At 51.9% G+C, this 19240-nt stretch overlaps 1 protein-coding gene across 2 annotated transcripts in view; it reads right to left on the bottom strand.

Moving 5' to 3' along the window:
- PRMT8 (protein arginine methyltransferase 8) overlaps positions 1–19240 on the bottom strand; it is an 82326-nt gene that overhangs the window by 36517 nt on the left and 26569 nt on the right. For both annotated transcript variants that reach the window (XM_067695439.1, XM_067695438.1), the window contains exons 3-5: positions 12219–12404; positions 2480–2635; positions 357–420 (exon numbers count right to left, since the gene is read on the bottom strand). In XM_067695439.1, the coding sequence (XP_067551540.1) occupies positions 357–420; positions 2480–2635; positions 12219–12404 (406 nt within the window). The remainder of the gene's footprint in view (positions 1–356; positions 421–2479; positions 2636–12218; positions 12405–19240) is intronic.

Genomic DNA, 19240 nt, shown 5'->3' with positions numbered 1-19240 from the left:
TCAAGAGAGGTGGGGCTAGGGTTCGTGGAGCGAGAAGAGGTGGAGGAATGGTTGCCATTTTGCAAAACTCAACAGATGCCTACAGCTGGGGGCCAGGCAGAGGGCTTGGAAATGAAGGCTGTAGCCTCAGGCTGGGCTCACTGGAGGCTGCGCTGGGACAGACGCGCCCTTGGCCGACCTGGCAGGGAATGCGACCCTCGGAGCCCCGTGGGCACAGTCCTGCTAACAGGGCCTCAGCTGGCCTCCACGTTTCCAAGGCCAAGCGCTCTTATGTCAGTCTCTGCCACCCAGACAAGAAAGTACAAGTCCCCTCACCCCCTTCCATCCACGGGAAAGCACGCAGAGGTAAGTCTTACTGTTGTCCAAGTGGTTGGCCTTAATGATCTTCTCTGAATAGTCAGAAATACTGGAGCATTCAATCTAGAAAGGACACAGAGCAAAGGAGAGAGAATCACCGTATGTCCAGGGCCAGCGTAACAGACGGAGGGGCAGAGGTCTGGAGGGGTGAGGTGGCCTGCCCACAGCTGCACGGCTACTTCGTGGCAGATGAAAACCTAACCCGCGGCCCTCCCGACTCACGGGCTCTTCCGCTGGTCTGCCTTTGCCCCACCATGGAGGGCCCAGTCTCTGAGCTGGGAGATCTGGGAGGGGCTGGCAGGCCTCACTCTCCTGGCACAGTCACTGCCCTCCCGGGAGAGGAGGTGGGAGGCAGAGACCCCCAGAGTGGCTGTGAGCCTCCCTGAGGTCATCCTCCCACCCCCAGCCCTCCCTGGTTAAACGGCACGGTCCAGGGCCTCCGGGCGTCTTAAGATCCTTCCCCACCCCACGGGCAGACGCCTGTTAACTCTCATCCCTTCTGCAGTCTCCACCTTTGAAAGAACTGGTTCTTTTGAATCTAGAAGTCTTTCCAGGCTCCCCAGATCTCCTAAGCAAAGGGCCAAGGTACTTGAGAAATTCGCTGACCATGCGCTGAGAGCAGGACCTTGTGCGAACAGACCAAGCCCCAGCCTGGGGTTAGGAGGCCTGGGCCAGGCGGGGAGGCCAGGTTGCTGGAAACAGAGGGAACCCCGCACCTGGAAGAGAAGGACGGGCAGCCCTGCCTAGCCTGGCTCAGCCCTGGGCTCCCGTCCCATTCCGGAGCTGAGCTGAGGCCTCAGAGACACCCTGGGAGGGAGGGCGGGGCGTTACAGGGGGGTGTACGTCCTGCCCTGAGGCTCTGTGAGAGCCTTGGAAGGGGAGTCGGTCCCTTGGCCAGAAGCCCCCATCCTGGAGGGGAGGCCCTGTGAAGGAAGGAAGGCTGGCCGGTGGGGAGGGACAGTACCGTGAAGGACTTGACCTTGGGCGTCCGGGCTGGACCCGTACCCTCAACACGCACCTCAGGTGAGTACATCATAGCTTTCCCGGTCAAGGCTACAACAGAGGTGTCTTGAGACAGGTCAGGGGTCCCAGAGATCCCCTCCAGCCAGGGCCCTGGACCTTCCGGGTCAGGCATGGAGGAGGATGCTGTTCCTGCCGGGGCTTAGGGACAGGCACTGATGGGGGGACACGGGGACTTGGAGGGCTCTAGTCAACCGGGAGCCAGGGGGGTCTCAGGACAGGCTGCGGGATGACCGAGCTAACGAAGCCCACTGAAAGCTCCCCGCCAGCCTCTGCGCTGGGCTGTCCTGTGCACGGGCTGCGTGTTGTTTGACTGCAGTGTGCCTTGAATTTTGATCAAGATGAATTCCCATTTTCCAGCCCTAGACCCACTGCATTTTTCAAATGTCAGTCGGAAGCTCAGAGCTCTTCTTTTTCAGTTTCTTCCCAGCTCCGGAGCCTCCCAGCCCCCCGTCCTCAGGCTGTGTGCAGCTGCATTGTGGGAGCCTTCGCAGAAGGTCCACCACGACCACCTCTAGCTGGAGAGGCAACAGCGGCCAGAACAGCAGAATTAAATCTACCAACTTGCCTTTAAAGAACAGAGAGAGAAGACCGTCTTGTTACCACCTAGGGCCCCGACTATACTAATAAATACTGAGCACTTGACTTACGCCAGGTGCGTTTCTAAGCACTTGGCTTACGTATAAAAATCACTCACTCCTCACAGTCACCCTGTGGGCGAGGGACTGGAATTATGCCCATTTTACAGATGGGGAAACCGAGGTACAGAAGAGAAGTGAATTGTCCAGATCACACTTCTCGGGAGTGGAATAGTGGAGATTCCAACCACAGCTCACAGGTGTAGCCACCCTGCCCTGCCACCACAGCCCACAGTAGGGCTAAGGACTCTAAGGTAGTGATGACACCAAAATGGTTTCAGAAAAGTCAAAAGTCCCCCACAAATGTCAGCTACTCCGGGACAAGGCCAGGAGCAATGCCCAGGTGACAGGGAGCCCGGGAGCTTGCCCACCTCCTGAGAGCTACGTCTGACTTCCGTCTGGAGGGTGTGACCCCAGCAAGGAAGCGTCCCCGCAGAGGCCAGTGGAGGGAGTGGCATGCTCACCCCAAACACCTTCTTGGCCCCTGCTTTGGCAGCAAACATGGAGAGGATCCCAGTGCCGCTGCCCACGTCCAGTACGACCTTGTCCTTGAACACGTGCTTGTTGTGATACATGGAATTCCGGTAGGTGAGCGTCCGCACCTCGTCCTTCAGCATCTCCTGTATGGAAGGAAAGGTAGAGCTGATGTATTCAGGGCACCTGGGCGCACACCTGTCAGGTCATGGGCCCAGGGCTGTCCCGACGAATTCCTCAGGGACCTCAGTTCTGTCATGGGGCAGAGCCACGGAAGAGTAGCTGTGCCAGGGGCTCCCCACATCAGTACACACAACGTCCTAAAACTCTGCCCCTTACAAGGCGAAAGAGCGCCTTGTACCATTAAAGGAGAAACTCACGTCCAGACCTGGGAAAGCTCCAACTTAACAAAAACCCAAAGAAAGGAGCAATACAAACACAGCATGAGAGATTTAAGTTAGACCTGAAGCAGAACTTTCTGCCATCATGAGAGAATTGTCGTGAAACAGGTTATTAAAGGAGGGTGTGTGTGTGTGTGTGTCTGTGTGTGTGTGTGTGTGTGTGTGTGTGTGTGTGTACTTTTTCTATTTGCTTGTTTTTTTTTTTGTTTTGTTTTGTTCTGTTTTTTTGTGGTATGCGGGCCTCTCACCAGGTGGTGAACCCGAGGGGCTCCCAAACACGCGGCACCCACGCCACGTCAGCCTCAATGCCGGGGCTGGCAGCGCCTGTTCTGGTAGCCAGAGAGGAGGTGCAAGAGGTTGGTAAGAGGGAGGCGACAGCCGGGGTCTGCATCCTGGCTCTGATGCTGCCTGGCTGTGTGGCTTCAGGCAGGTTACTTATCCTCTCTGTGCCTCCCTTAAGGGGACTGCAGTGTCCACTTCAGAGTGTCATTAAGAGCATCACAGGAGGGGACTTCCCTGGTGGCACAGTGGTTAAGAATCCGCCTGCCAGTGCAGGGGACACAGGTTCGAGCCCTGGTCCGGGAAGATCCTACATGCCGCGAAGCAACTAGGCCCGTGCACCACAACTACTGAGCCTACGCTCTAGAGCCTGCAAGCCACAACTGCTGAGCCCACTCGCCACAACTACTGAAGTCTGCGTGCTACAGCCCATGCTCTGCAACAAGAAAAGCCACTGCGATGAGAAGCCCGTGCACCGCAATGAAGAGTAGCCCCCGCTCGCCGCAACTAGAGAAAGCCCGCACGTAGCAACGAAGACCCAATGCAGCCAAAAATAAATAAATATTTTAAAAAAGCTATAAATTTCCCTCTAAAGATTGCTTTAACTGCATTCCACAAATTCTCATATGTTGTATGTCTTAGTCACTTCAGTTGCTATAACAAATTACCATAGAGTGGGTGACTTAAACATGTATGTCTGGCAGTTCTGGAGAATGGGAAGTCCAAGATCAAGGTGCCAGCAGATCCAGTGTCTGGTGAGGACTTACTTCCTGGTTTGCCTTCTCCTTGTATCCTCACATGATGGAGAGCAGAGCAAGGAAGCAAGGCCTCTTATAAGGGCATTAATGCCATTCACAAAGGCTCCACCCTCATGACCTAATTACCTCGCCAAAGCCTCACCTTCTAACACCATCACATGGGGAGTTAGGATTTCAACACATGAGTCTTGGTGCGGGGGTGGGGAGAGGGGCACACAAACATCAGGTCCATAGCACTGTGCTTTCACTATCATTCAGTTGAGAATATTTTCTAATTTCTCTTGTGATTTCTGACCCTGTTCTCAGTTGTTGCCTAATTTCCAAATATTGGAGATTTTCTAGATAATTTACTGTTTACTGGTTTCTAAATTAATTCCATTATGACCAAAAAAGCATACTCTACATGATTTCAGTCTTTTGAAACTTAATTGAGATGTGTTTATGGGCTAGCATATGATCTATCTTAGTGAATGTTCCCATGTGCACTTAAAAAGAAAATATATATTCTGTACTCTGGGGATGCAATGTTGTATAAATGCCTACTGCGCTGGGTTGTTTGATGATGTTGTTCAGATTTTCTACATCCTTACTGTTTATTGTGTGTGTATCTGTTCTATCAATCACCAGGAAAGAAGTGTTCAAAAATCTTCCACAGTGGGATGTCTTTTTCTCCCTCTAGCTCCGGAGATGTTGCTTCCTGTTTTTGAAGCTCTGTGCACACATGTGTGATGGCTTTGTAATCAGTCGCCTTACCAGGTGGAGCTATATTTCCCAGAATTGTCTTTCTACTATGTCTCTAGTCAAGGTGGCTCACGAGGGAGATTCCCACGAGATTCAGAAGATACAAAGGAAGAAGGAAGCATTTTGTAGTTCACGTTTGTCACTGCTGATGGGTTGGTCCACCTTGTTGGCATGAAGCAGCAGCTGGGCTTACAATTGCTCTACCTTTGCCTTCAGCCTCTCTGACTCCTGTGCCAGGTGTGTGTGTATTTAGCTCCAAGGTGAAACACTCCAGCCTCTATAGGATATGCTCCCCACCAAGGTCAAAGGCAATAGAATGGATGTGTGTTTCAGCCCGTCCTCATAGGGTTCAAGCTTGTGCTTATGAGTTGTAGCTACTCCTGATCTCCCCTTAGTTTGCATTCATAGTCGTTTCCTGGTTACCTACCCTGTAACCTACCTACTTCAAGCTTCAGCATCAGACATGGAGACAACAACCTTACACAACTGCATGAGCCAATTCCCTGCAATCCTGAACTGAACTTATACAGATGCTTCCATGGCTGAGCCCCGACCGATACAAAATTTCATACCAAGAGTAGCTCCTACAGAGCAGAATCTAAGAATGGGTTCTCTGAATTGGTTCTGAGTTTTCTGGAATTGGTTTTCTGATCTGATTAGATTTAAAGGCACTAAGAAGTCTATTGCCATTGGTGAAGAGGGCACTGGTGAAATGGCAAAAGAGTTAGTCGAGTTTTAGCCTTAGACACCGGTGACAAAGTCCCTACAGAAGGCAAGACTCTGGATGACCAAGTATTTGCCACCTTAGAACATTTTAGTCAAAGTAAGGAATGTAATGGGGTGGATTTGTTGGTTGGTCATTGCTAATTGTGCTAGAAAACTTAGAAAAAGAAAATGATGAGCTCAGGGATTTAAATTCCCAGCTCAAGGTCTTCATAGAGCACCTGAAAACGTCTATGACTTCTGGGGGAAAAAAGAAAAGAAAAGGAAGAAAATAAAAGAAAGGAACAAAAACCTTATTTTCTTGCAGGGTCAAGATTTCTGAAAACCAAAGGCAAAGTCTAATCCTGCCTGAATTACAACACAAATTGAATTCCCATCCTTGCAAGGCCTCTTTTGTTAAAGTTGAGTCATCTGTTGGGAAAGAATAGGGTCCTGAAAATTGGAATAGGAACATACAGGCAGATTCTGATGAAGCCGGGACCTCAAGTCCCTAAATTACCGTATTCTCTGCCAGTAGAAACACCTTCTACCCCTGCCCAAGAAAGTTCATTTTCCTTTTCCTGAAGAGTCGTACTGGTGTCCTTTGAGGTAGTTGCTAGCCAGGTAATGTTAATACTCCTCAGGACCCATCCCCAAAAACCCTATAACTGGATTTGACTCCACGCAGACCCCAAAGAACAAGGCACAAAGAGTGACCCATGAGGAGGTGTGATACACACCAAAAGAACTGCATGATACTTCTAACAGATAGATTAAAATATAGGGAATAGACGTGGGGATGTATAGTAAGGGTGAGGGATCAAGATGGAGGGAACATAAAGTTGGATTGAGCCAAGTCTATTGACATAGGTCCACTAAGCAAAGATTGTGGATTCACTGTTTTACCTCCAGGGTCTTGGAATGCCTCTAACAGTTGGCATGGTTGATTGACTGAAACATGGACCAAAAGTTAGTCTACACTAAATGAAGTGGAAATGCCAGAACTTCCTTGATCTGCTGAAGAGGAAGGCATCCAAAGACTTCAGGAGACTGGAACGTTAAAATCCATCTGTCATGTGAGACTCGCTCAGCAATGCCAGAGAACAGACCTCTCAGCGCAGCTGTGAGGAAGAAGTTTGTGAGGGAAGTCCAGTAGCCTTGAAGAGCTCTGTGTGCCCTTCTCTATAGATCGGAGATTGCATTGGGAACTGAGATTCCTAGTTGCCACGGGAACAATATCCAGCTAGGATCTTGGGGGATCGGGGACCAAATTGTAGTGTGTAATCGCCAAAGATGAGGTGGGCATGGCTACTGTAAAGGAGAGGAGAGCCAAAGCAGTACAGGGCAGTCGGGCTCACCAAGACCTACGGTGCTGGCCAGTTCATTAAAGTACCTCTAGGAGACAACCAGTGGAAAACACGCTAAATTCTTACTCGATCTGTTTAAGCAGAAAAGTTATAGGTCTCATGAATGGAAGTCAGGCTTGAATCACCAAAACAGGGAGTCATGGCCCCTCGGTGGATTCCCAGGCCTGAGCCAATTTATAGACGTAGGAGCCCTTAAAGGAAGGGGAGGCCATGTCACACGAGGAGAAACCCTGTTATGTTGACAAAAATGTGTACTGTTAGTCTTTCTCCAAGTCTTCCCCAAGATGAGCCGTAGGCATTCACCAGCATGTGTGCATTGGAGAAAGGAAAATAAACAGGTTTTTGAGGAGAGTTGGACACTGGCTCTGAACTATTGGAACACTAGCTCCATGAGACCCATCAATCCAGGGGACTAATTCCAGGAAACCCACATCCACATCCAATTTGCCGATTTGGGCTGTGCAGAAGAGAGATGGAGCTTGGAGAATGGCTACGGGTCATCCTAAACGTAATCAGATGCTGACCACGACCGCAGAGGCTGTTTCAGATGTGGACTCATTGTTTGAGCAAATCAATCCAGAGGGTTGCTGGGGTTTTGTTTGTTTTGTCAATTTTAGACATTTATCCTCTGTATTTCTTCAAACGTTTTTTTCTGTCCCATTCTTTCTCTTCTCCTCTGGAATTCCAATTACTCACGTGTTTTACCACTGAATTCTGTCCCCAAAGTCACTGAGGCTCTGTTCACTTGTCAATTTTTTTCTCTCTATTCTTCAGTTTCAATGATTTCTCTTTCCCTGTCCTCGTGGTCATAGATATTTTCTTCTACGTATCCTATCTGTTATTAATCCCATCCAGCAAATATTTGGTTTAGCTATTGCATTTTTCAGTTGTAGGACTTCAATTTCACCTATTATATCCATCTCCTCCTAGAAATTTTTTAAATCGTATTTATTATAGTTATTTACAAATCTTTATTTAATCATTCCAACACATGGGCTGTCTATAGATCTGTTTCTATTGACTGATTTTTCCCTTGACTATGAACCAAATTCTCTTGTTTCTTCACAGGTCTTATCATTTTTATTTTATGCCATAGATGGTGTCCAAGGATCAATAGTGGTGAAGTTAGTCTGTTGTTGTTCTTTTTCCAGGAGGGAATAGCCTTTCTTTTGTTAGGCAGCTAGAATGATGGGCTGGTCAGTTCAATCCAATCAGGGGCTGAGCAGGTTTAGGAGTTGAGTAGGTTGGGATGCGGGACTTTAATTCCTATATCAGGGCCTAGGGCCCCACAGGGGCTAAAAACATTTGTGTTTGCTTTTCAGCCCAGCACTGCCTCCTGTGTTGCCCCAAGGCTTACGTCTTTGGTCATATTAGAAACTGAATAAGGTGAGGGTTTGGTTAAATTGAGTTCATGGCTGACTCTTAACTACTTCGAAAGTGAGCTCAACCTCTCCCTCCAGAAGCTCTCTGGAACCAGACACTGCAAGACTGCTCGACATCAAAAGGACAAGGCCTCGGAACTGTGAGACCACAAGACTGCAAGACGGTATCCCTAGAACCAGGCACAGGGCACGGTGTGAAATTGGTGCTCTGTAACGACAGAGCCCAACTCCTGCACACGAATCATAGCTCCAAAGTTTTTGAGCTCTCCGGCCAGCCCAGAACATCATTTAGCATTCCGGTTCTCAATCTCTTCATCTGGAGAATGGGGTAAAAAGAGAAGCTATTTCATAGGGCTGTTGTCATGACTCAATAGGTAGAGTTAGTGTTACAAAAGTGCTAGCTCTTGCTCTTTGTGAAAACTGTGACCTTTTCATCTCTGTGAAGAAATTGTTGAGGGTGAGTAAGGAACGGAGGCAGAATAATGACAAAGGTTCAGAAATCTCTCAATCGTACTCGTCGTTCAAAGTTCTCACTGCCTTTCCTGATGGAATGAGGTTGGCCCAGTATCTCTGCAGGTCCTGTTGCTGCTAAAAGGGATCCCCCCAAGGGGCCCCCTTTAATTCATTATCTTTCATCACTTCTTCGGCCCCCCTTTCCCTTCTTTATGGCTCCAGTCCACAGGAGTTCATTCCGAAGGCACAAGTTCTGGGGGCAGTGGAGAAGTTGTGGCTTAGCAAGGCTTCCCCTACTCACCTCGTTCAAAGAAACAGTCTCCCCCACCCTTCCTGCACCCCTGCTTTAATCACCCTTGAAGGAGAATAGCCCAAAGACGTCTCCAGACATTCAGCCAGGAGCATGCCACTCTTCAGTGACAACAATTCCCACCCCCAGCTGTGGGTGACTTTATCTGCTGCCCACTGAACACATGGCAGCACATTGACTAACTGCTGGGAAATGAGGCCCTGAAGAATCTATTTCCAAAAACCTTGCAGTAAGATTGTGAAAAGAAGATAGCTGGCCAGGAGTGGGCTCAGCGCCCAGGGCTGGGGGGCTGGGAACAGGGCCCCACTGGGGCGGATTCTTCTGGCAGCTGAGGCCCCATGCCCAAGGCTGACCGTTCAAGATGCCGAGAATTCAGAGCTAGGATCTCAGAGGCCGTGGGGCTGGGCCGCTCCCCTCTGTGCACAAGGACACATCTGTCACATCTGCTCCTGTCCAGGACTCCTTTCTTGTCACAGAGGCCCTGGTCCGGAATGCACAGGCCCCTGACCTCCGGAGGCTGAGCATGGAGTCATCTCAGGAGAGGCCATGGGATGCAAGAAGAAAAGCGTCCAGAAGCACCTCCTGCTGTGCTCTCCAGCTCCCTGCACTCTCCCCCTGCCACTCGGTACTTCTTGTTTGCATTTATAGACTAAATCACCCCTATCCAGCCTGCACCACGTTTCCCAAACACTCACTGATCACCGTTAATCAGCGAGCTGGCAGTGCCGCTGCCCGCCCGTGTGAGCATCTTGTTAATGACGGGAAAAGGCTGCCAAAGGGCCAGCTCGGCTCCGGATGGGACGGCGAGACGTGGGTCTTGTCCAGACTGCGGAAGCAAAGGCATCGCCACGAGCCGTCTGGCACGGAAAGGATATCCCTTGTGTTTGACAACGAGAAACGAACAGGCCCTGTCTGCAGAGAACGACGGTAGGAGGCCATCTACTTGCCCTCACCTCCTTTTACAGCAGATGATCGTGGAGCCCAAACAGGCCGGAGGGGAAGCTCAGGGATGAAGGGAGGTCAGCTAGCTGCCCCGGCATTAAAGACCTGTGCCTTTCCCCAGGAGCCAGGATCTAGGCCTGGCCCCCAGCAGCAGCAAGAAGGATTTAAGCTGGGTGATCAGAAGTACTTCCCAGTGCGAAGGGCTGCTAAACCTATTCTCGGACAGGTTACTAAGGAGAGAAATGAGATGGTGACCTGAAGATCCTTTACTCCAAGTTCATTAGCTCAGTCTGCACTGTGTTTGTGTATGTGCAGGAACAGGTCTGATTTTTCTAGCAATGCATGAAATGGAGGGAGCCTGGTACATACTATATGTATCTGGTGACCCTGGGTATCTTCTCCCAGTGGAGATCAGACCCTCCGGATGCCCGGCCTTCGTGGGGACCAGGCAGTGCCTGAGTGATGAGCTGAGCTGCTGTTTCATCAAACCCAGACAAACCAGACAGTGTGCGGAGCGCCGGGGAGCCCCGTCCTGAAGGAATCATAGAGATGTAACAGCACCGGAGGGCACATCCTAGGTGCCTACGTGTGCTGCAGGGAGGGGTGGGAGGAATCAATGGGAGGGGGCTCTGCGGGGCTGGGGCCTGAGGACGGGAGGGCGGGTGGGAGGGGCACACTGCCTTCAGCTGGTCCCTAATGGGGGTCCAGGCAGGCCCAAGGGGGGCATTTTAGGATCCCTGGAACTGCTGTCTCTTCCCAGCAATCTGCTCTGAGACAGGTGCCCAAGGACACAGGACTGTCCTTTAATTAGAGGCAGGGTCTTGAGGAGGGAAGCTCTTGAAAGCACCCTTCCTGCCTCCCAGACCTTCTCACCTCTCAGGCCTAGGACTGGGCTCCGTGCACCATCGCAACCCCACCCCGGTGGAAGTCACCGAAAGCTGCAGCCTCAGCTGCACAGGCCCCCCTGGGCCAGGCCCCCAGAACTAAACACAGGGCCCAGCCCCTCCCCTGCAGGCCCCAGGCCTAATTAATGCTCCGACGGGGAGAGCAGTCCTCAGGGGCCAAACCCCTCCCCCCTCTACCTCCATGGGAAATTGCAAAAGGACCAGCAGGAACAAAGCCCAAGTTTCCAGAAAGAAAGAAAGGCTGTATGGCCTGGAAATTAGGAGATGAAGCCCCGGGTTCCCCAAACGTGAAGGTTTCATTTCTAGCTCTGCGTGTATCAGCTCGTGACCTCGCACGGAAAGGAACCAGCAAAGATGAATGAAGGTTGATAAGATTCGTAAGGTCTTATATCCTCATCTGTGAAATGGGGACAAATAATAATACCAACCTCACAGGGTTGACCTCAGGAATCAATGAGCCAGTGACATAAAATGCTGGGAGCAATACCCAGTGCGGAGCAGGCACTCCAAAACTTGTTGCCTGTTACTTAGTAAACACACTTCTGGCAATGCCGCATCACCGTTTGGATACAGGAAGGGTTTACAGAAGCATCGAATTGAAAGGGGAGCTTGGGGACTTGTTTTCAGAAAGCATTTGCATAGCGAGCAAGCTTTTGTTCCTTTCTCGATGTCTTCACACTGAGGGGATGACAGAAGTACCTTCTTCATACAGCTCTTGGGAAATCAATGAAACGACACATATAATGTACTCAGCAGAGTGGCCAGCCCTGAGCAAGCACTCGGCTCGTGTCAGCTGTTTATTTGGGGTGAGGAAATGCTGGAGATGGTGGGGAGGGAGATAAAAATACTGTTGGGGCCCCCGCTGCAGCCAGGAAGCCTCTAGTTGGGAAGCTCTGTTCTGTTCTACAGCTAACATCAATCTTCCCTGCTATGGAGGAAGACAGCATTGAGACATAAGAACTTCCTGAGAATCAGTCAGGGTGTCAGACAGAGCCAGGTTTCCAAGGAAGCCTGCTGACTCTTCCCTGGAAGTGCTCATTGGTCCAGGATGAACCTGAGGGCTCGTGCCTGACTGAGGACTGGACATGATGATGCCAGTAGGTCATTGTGGCCTTGGGACGCTAGCTGCAAAGCACCCGAGCTTCTGTAGCAAAGGACCAAGGACGTCCGGTCCTCCCGGACCTCCCAGGCTCAGGGTCAGGAAGAGGCGAGGGTGCTAGCCCGTAAAACAAGGACCACGGAAGCACCCCTGGCTCTCGGCTGAGGGACACCCAAACACGTGCTTTCACGTGCTCACCTGCTCCAAGCCTGGCCCTGACCCCCCGCCTGTGGGGCCCCCGGGATGGAGACAGGGCCAGGGCCCTCGAGCGACGGGGAGAACTCCCTTCATGACAGCAGAGAGCTGCACACATGGTGCTGTCCAAGGAGACGGGGCGGCCACAGCGGAACTGGGGTTGCCTCGCTCGGCCACCAACACCGGATGCTGTACCTCGTGGATCCCAAAGTGGGCGTAGGAGTCGAAGTAATAGTCCCTCGAGGTCATCTCCTCCGGGTTCAGCAGCTTGGACATCTTGCCCCGTCCCGGGCAGCTGGGCTGAGTGGACACATGGTGGACACACTGCACAGGCTTGGCTGGGACGACGGGCTGCGGGGGCTGCGAGGGTGGGCTGCTCACCTGCGGGGAAGAGAAGGGGCAGGTGTGAACAGCACCCATGAGGTCCTGCCCTCTGAGACTCTACCCTCCCTCCTTCCCCCTCCCGCCCCGCCCCAAGCCGGCTCCAATCAGCCCCAGCAGCCCCAGCGAAGGGGCAATGGTGTTCCCAAGCTGTTGGCTGTGCTGTGTGGGATGGTGGTGTGCTACCCAGGAGCCCAACCAACCTGAATTTAACCCAGTTCCATCTCCTACTAGTGGGTGACCTGAGCAGATCTGGGCCTCAGTTGGCCTATCTGTTAAATGGGGACAATAATACCATCTCTTAGAGGCGAATAAAGGGAAAGATGTAATGGCATCACACAGCATCCCAGAGCAGAGTGGCTGGAGTATGGATTCCAGAGCCAGCCCCCCGAAACGTGAATCCCAGCCCCGCCACTCGCAGCTACACAACCTTGGACAGAGTTATTCACCTCTTGGTGCCTCAGTTTCCCCAACTCTAAAACGGGAATAAAATGGTCCACACGTCCTAGAGTCATCCTGAGGATAAGACAAGTTGGTGTCTGGAAAGTGCTCAGAAAAGGGCCCAGCGCATCGTGAGTCTGAGTTCTTAAAATGAGTCCCACCTGCATCCTTAGGCAGCTCGAGCCCCTGGACTTCTCTCCACCCCGCAAGCAGCACCTGGCCCCCAAAATGCAGGTCTCTTAGGTTCTGGTTTCTCACACCTGTTGTCTTGCCGCTCCACCACGCCCAGTTTCCGATTCACAGTTTTACTCTGAACATCAGCAGAAGTTTCCTCTGAAATGCAAGCGCCCACACTGACAGCCAGCCTCCTGCCAGTGCACTGCCCTTTCCTGGGTTCCCCGACCCTGACAGCCAGCTCAGCTCCACACACCACAGCTGCTGCCCGGCACTGACCAGCGCTTCCTCCTCCACGGGCTAACGGGAGGACAGAGGAGGAGATGGACGCCCAGAGGCTCAGAGTTCACTGCAGAAGCATTGTTCTGCCGGGAGAAGAAACACCTTTCCCTGAAGTGTAGGGAATCCAGATGTGCACGGCACAGCAAAGGCCTCAAAAGGGGCAGAATTCTGAAAAATCTATTTTCAGTGATGAGTTAATATTTGTGAAGAGTTTAGAACAGTTTCTGGCATATAGTGAGTGCTCTATTATTGTTATTCTCATTAGTAGTAGCAGCAGTACTCAGAGTACATTAACATCTCCCTATTCTATGCCTCAGTTTTCTCATCTGTAAGCTGGGTCAATGCAGACTTACTATCTCCTTTCTAGCAAGGGAAACAGGGAGGTCCTAGAGCAAGATCAAGAAATCTGAGTCCATCCCCTCCATCATGCCCAGACTCCCAGGCTGGAGGGGAGCAAGCTGGGGAGGGTGGGGTGATGGTCCTGTTTTCCTGGTGTATCTAGGCTACAGCCTCTGGGAAATAGGCAGACTTCCCAGTTTAGCAACATCAGGTTTCAGGTCGGCACGATCCCGGGCTGTCTGGCAGCAGAGGCAACGGGCTGCCTCATTAGAATGCAGCAGGTGTGCCCACCCTCCACTTGGGATGTTGGTCACGGTCTCCAGGAGGCTAAAAATAGACTGTCAATTGCACACTCCCGTGCTGGCTGCAGTCACCTCTAAAGCTGGAGGAGGCTCTGTGCCTGAAACTCACCCCAATCATGACTCCATTTAAATATATTAAGGAGAGAGAAAGTCCCAGCTGGACCAGGCTCTTGCATGGTCAAGGTCACAGGGGCCTCCTGCACCCCTGAGCTCCACTCCACCCTGAGTTCAAGGTCCCTTTCACGGGGTCCCCTGAGATTCTTTCGACGGTGCCAACTTACGAAGTGCCCACCACACACCATGCATCACGCGTCACGCGTGGCATCACGAGGCAAAGATGGATGGATTGAGGGTCCGTTCACCTCAATAACCACCGGTCACGGGGACAAAGAGGTGACTGTGAACCAGGCCCTGGGGCCGGAGGCTGTCAGCCCAGTTCGGCCTCCTGCAGAGGGGGACTTGCGCTCTGCCCAGCGGCTAACAGGGTGCCCTGTCCCAGGAGGCTGGGCCTGGGGTGGGGAGCAGCAGTGGAGTATGATCCCCAGGCATCACCACCTGGGCTGGTGCTCCTTATTCCACAAATATCCACTGAACGTCGGCGGCTGTGAGTGCTGTATGGTCCCGTGGAAGAAACAGACGTGCGGGAACCGTGCCCTCAAAGGACGCTGTCTGGTGGAAGCGGAAGACCCCGAGTCTGCACTGGATGACGGAGAAAGATTTGTTTTACAAGAGAAGGTCAAGCAGGTTGCTCTGGGGGTTCAAAGGAGAGAGAAGTCACTTCAGTGAGAGAGTCAGAGAGGCCTGGGATTGCTGGGAGCTTTCTCCACAGATTGTGGTGGGGGCGACAGTGGGAGGGAGCTCTTGGAGGGTGTGGCTTCCGCAACCAGGAAAAGCGTGGAACAGCAGTGAGTGTTCCTGGGGAACGCGGCCCAGATAGTGGGAGATGGGGCTGTCAGGGATTACAGCCAGGCTAAGAGGTTGTATTGATTGATTGATTTATTTTACTTATTTATTATTTTTTTTTGCGGTACGCGGGCCTCTCACTGTTGTGGCCTCTCCCGTTGCGGAGCACAGGCTCCGGACGCGCAGGCTCAGCGGCCATGGCTCACGGGCCCAGCTGCTCCACGGCATGTGGGATCTTCCCGGACCGGGGCGCGAACCCGCGTCCCCTGCATTGGCAGGCGGACTCTCAACCATTGCGCCACCAGGGAAGCCCCGAGGTTGTATTTAAATACGAGACGACGGGGAGCTGTTGGCAGTTTGTAACCAGGGAGTTCTAGGCTTGAGCTCTAGTTGGGGAAAATTGATGCGCTGGTAGCCTGCAGGAGGGGCAAGGGGGAAGGAAGAGGGGGGCACTCGGGCTGGGGAGGCAAGGTATGACCTCTGAGGCCTCTGGTTCCAAAGTCCAGTCAAGAGATAACGAGCCACTGTGGTGTCAGAAGGGCTGCCTGCAAGAGAACTAGCAGAAATAGACCCACAGGAGTTGGCAACTGGCGGAACGGAGGGGAGAAGAGAGAAGCTGGAATCAGAGATGACTTCAACGTTTCAAGCCTGGGTGGCTAGGAAAGTGGTGGTGACATTAACAGGAATGAGTGAGTCAGCAGGAAGAGCCATGTGGGGCGGGGGGAAATAATGAACTTCGGTTTGGCTCTGAGAAGTTGGACGTGTCATTGCATCATATAAGGAAAGATGTCTGGCCGGCAGGCAGTGATGCCGTCCCAGCCGGTAAATACCATAAACACAGCCGAAAGGTCAACGGTAAAGTGAGAAGCACATCTCTAACATACATGGCAGACACAGGTTAATAACCTTAATATGGAGAGAGCCCTGACAAGCCAGTCCAATCTGACACTGGACAGAGGATCTTACAGTCAATTCACATGAGGCTAAACGCAAACGGCAAATTAACGAGCTGCAAATATATTAACCTCTCTAGAAATCGGGTAACTTCAAATGAACACAGAAAGTTATAACTTTTAAATATCAAATAAGCTCAAACCTCCCCCTTCCAAAAAGACTAAAACGGCATTTGTAATGGTTGCAGAAAAGTAGGTGCTGACATAGACCTTTAGTGAGACTTCTGGGAAACTAGTTTGACAAAATGCACTGAAAAGCACAAATCCTTTAACCCAGCCATTCCATTTTTGGGAATTTATCCTAAAGAAAGGATCGTGGATAACCTTGAGCACGTAGCTGTACGAATTTTGTGACGACACTATTCGTCATGGCAGAAAATAAAGAGTCAACCTGGGGGTTCCATGAAACAGAACCGATTGTACAAACTACGGGGCGTCCACACTGGAGGCTACACAGCCACTTCAAATGTCGCAGAAGAGTGTTTAATGACAGAAACGTGATCGTGACAAACTGTGGGTTGAGGAGAACCAGTGGGAGATGAGTACACAGTGTGATCGCATTTTTAGAATTAAAACGTTTTCATGCTTGTGACTGAGGAGGGGAAGGCACTGGGATGGGCCGCAGTTGTCACGGTGCTTGTTCACGGGGCTGTGAACAGTGCACACTTTCCTTCCTTGTGCTTGTTATATATATTTTAAATGTATGCCACTAACAAGTACTACATTTGTAAACAGCCAAAAGTAGAAATTTGGAAATGTGATCCCAGACCTCGGACGGGAAACTGAGGCTGGCTCTCTGGATTTGGAAACCATCTGCAGAGCAGAGCTGAGGGGTTCACTTGGGAGAGACCCCCAGAGAGGGGGTAGAGGGAGTGAGGATGGGGCAGGGAGAGAAGCAGGAAGCATCCTTCTCTGAGGACCTTGGAGGTACCAGGGGACCTGGGGGGAGAGGCTTGGGAGGACGTGTCCTCATGCCTCCAGTTCTGTGACTGCCCCTCCTCTGAAGATGTGTGACCCAGGCGTTGTACTCCAGTGACCAGACGAGGGCACTAAAACAAAGCCAACCTTTGTCTAGCTTCATGTGTCCAGAGGACGCTGTGTTCAGGAAGTTGTGCAGTCACCTCTAAAGCTGGAGGAGGCTCTGTGCGTGAAGCTCACCCCAATCTTGACTCCATTTAAATAAATTAAAGATAGAAAAAGTCCCAGCTGGACCAGGCTGTTGCATGGTCAAGGGCACAGGGGCCTCCTGTACCCCTGAGCTCCATTCAGCTCTGAGTCCAAGGTCCCTTCCACGGGGTCCCCTGAGACTCTTTGTCTGGTTCTGGTAACATATCCACATGGTTGTCTCCAGCCTTGGCCTGCCCTGTCCTGCTCTCCCCCTTCCTCCCCAGGGCCCAGGGCTCAGGGCGCTGCTCTGGTGGAAAACCTCCTGCTGCTGCCTGCCCCCCAATCCGCTCAGGGTCACCTTCCACTGAGAGGATTTGTGACTTTGTCTTCTATTCTTAGTACCAACTGCTGATCAGGACTCTTCAGATGCTGTGTCCTGCCCTCAGGCCTAGCCTTTCCCGGGGCATCTTCAGCACACTGTTTCTCCCCAGTACTTCACCTGCGATTTCCCCGGTCCACCCCATCCCACTGCAGCAAACAGGCCCAGGCTCCTAAATGCTGAGATAAGATAAAAGGCTATGGAAACACCAAAGCTGGAGACGGGAGGATGGCTCCCTGCTGAAGAGGCATCCAGCTGGTCCTCAAAGGGTGGGTGGGATTTCCATGGGCAGGGCTGGGGATTCAGGGACAGAATTTTTTTACCTAACCCCACTTGCACGTAAAAATGAGGGTAGATGATGATGATGATATGATGATGATGGTGGTGATGGTGATGATGGTGATGATGATGATGATGGTGATGGTGGTAAAGATGATGATGATGGTGGTGGTGATGATGGTGATGATGGTGGTGATGATGATGATGATGATGGTGATGATGGTAAAGATGATGGTGATGATGGTGACGATGGTGATGATGATGATGATGATGGTGATGATGGTGGTGGTGATGATGATGATGATGATGGTGATGATGATCATGATGGTGATGATGGTGATGATGATGGTGGTGATGGTGATGATGGTGGTGATGATGATGATGATGATGGTGATGATGGTAAAGATGATGGTGATGATGGTGACGATGGTGATGATGATGATGATGATGGTGATGATGATGGTGGTGATGGTGATGATGATGATGGTGATGATGATCATGATGGTGATGATGGTGATGATGATGGTGGTGATGGTGATGATGGTGGTGGTGATGATGATGATGGTGATGATGGTAAAGATGATGGTGATGATGGTGATGGTGATGATCCCTAACAGTGACTGAGGGCCCACTGAGTGCCAGGCACTGTGCTAAACACTTCACAAATATTATCTCATAAAAGCCTAATAATAAGTGAGGTACTGAAATTTACAGGTGGAGAAACTGAAGCTCAAAAATTCAGTCCGTTGCTAAGCCCAGAGCTAGCGAGTAACAGAGCCAAGACACGAACCATTTATTATCTGACAGCAAAGCTGTGCTCTCGAGCCTGACACCGTGGCTGGACCAGTCCAGTCCCACCAAGCCTGACAGCTTCTGCTGGGAGCCAGGCCCTGTGCTCAGAAGTGGGTGGCAAAGCAAGGCCAGGCAGGAAGCCCGGCCCTGGGAGGGGAGAATGAAGGTCAAAGGCAATGTGGACAATGCCTCGGTGGAGGTTGGCACAGGTAGGCACCTCGCCAAGGTGACTGAGTTCCAAGGGGAGCAGACAGTGGGCTCCAGTCTGTAGGAGAAGCTGAGGTCCACGTGAGGAAGGGAAGGTGTCTGGGGTCACGTGGGCAAATCTAGAACTGGGACCTCTAAGAAAATAGGGGAGGGGATGGGGAGAGGAAGGAGAGGCTTTGAGGGGGGAGAGGAGTGCGGGAGACCCGAGGGGAAGGCAGACGGCCGGGGGCGGAGAGCAGCCAGCGCTTTCTGCACCAGGCAGCCGAAGCCACCCCAAGCCCATTGGGCTATAAACGGCAGTCCCTGGCACCGGCCCAAGCTGTACAGATGATTTTCCTGAGAACAAAAGGCGCCCCGAAGGAGCCGAATCCTGCTCCGTCTCCAAATGTCAAGACAGCTTTCGCTAACCTGAGTCTGTCCTCAGCATCGGCGTGCCATGCTGAGGTCCCGCAGAGGGACAGAAAGGGGCCTGCAGGGGGTAGCGGGGGCCGCAGCGGGAGCAGAGGAGGGCGTGGGAGCAGGGGGCTCCCGGCCCGGGTCTCACTGCATGTTCCTTCCCAGCTGTCTTCACCGTCTCCCCACCCAGCCTGGGATCACCCTTTTCTCCCATCTTGACCGTGGTCCATGCAGTCGGTAGTGACCTGAGCTAGACCTTCTAGCACCATCTGTCTGCCTCTA

Source organism: Pseudorca crassidens, chromosome 11 (assembly GCF_039906515.1).
Source record: "Pseudorca crassidens isolate mPseCra1 chromosome 11, mPseCra1.hap1, whole genome shotgun sequence".
In the NCBI taxonomy this organism is placed as follows: domain Eukaryota; kingdom Metazoa; phylum Chordata; class Mammalia; order Artiodactyla; family Delphinidae; genus Pseudorca; species Pseudorca crassidens.
The sequence above is the reverse complement of the archived record's forward strand: the minus strand, read 5'-3'. Positions and strand labels throughout refer to the sequence as shown.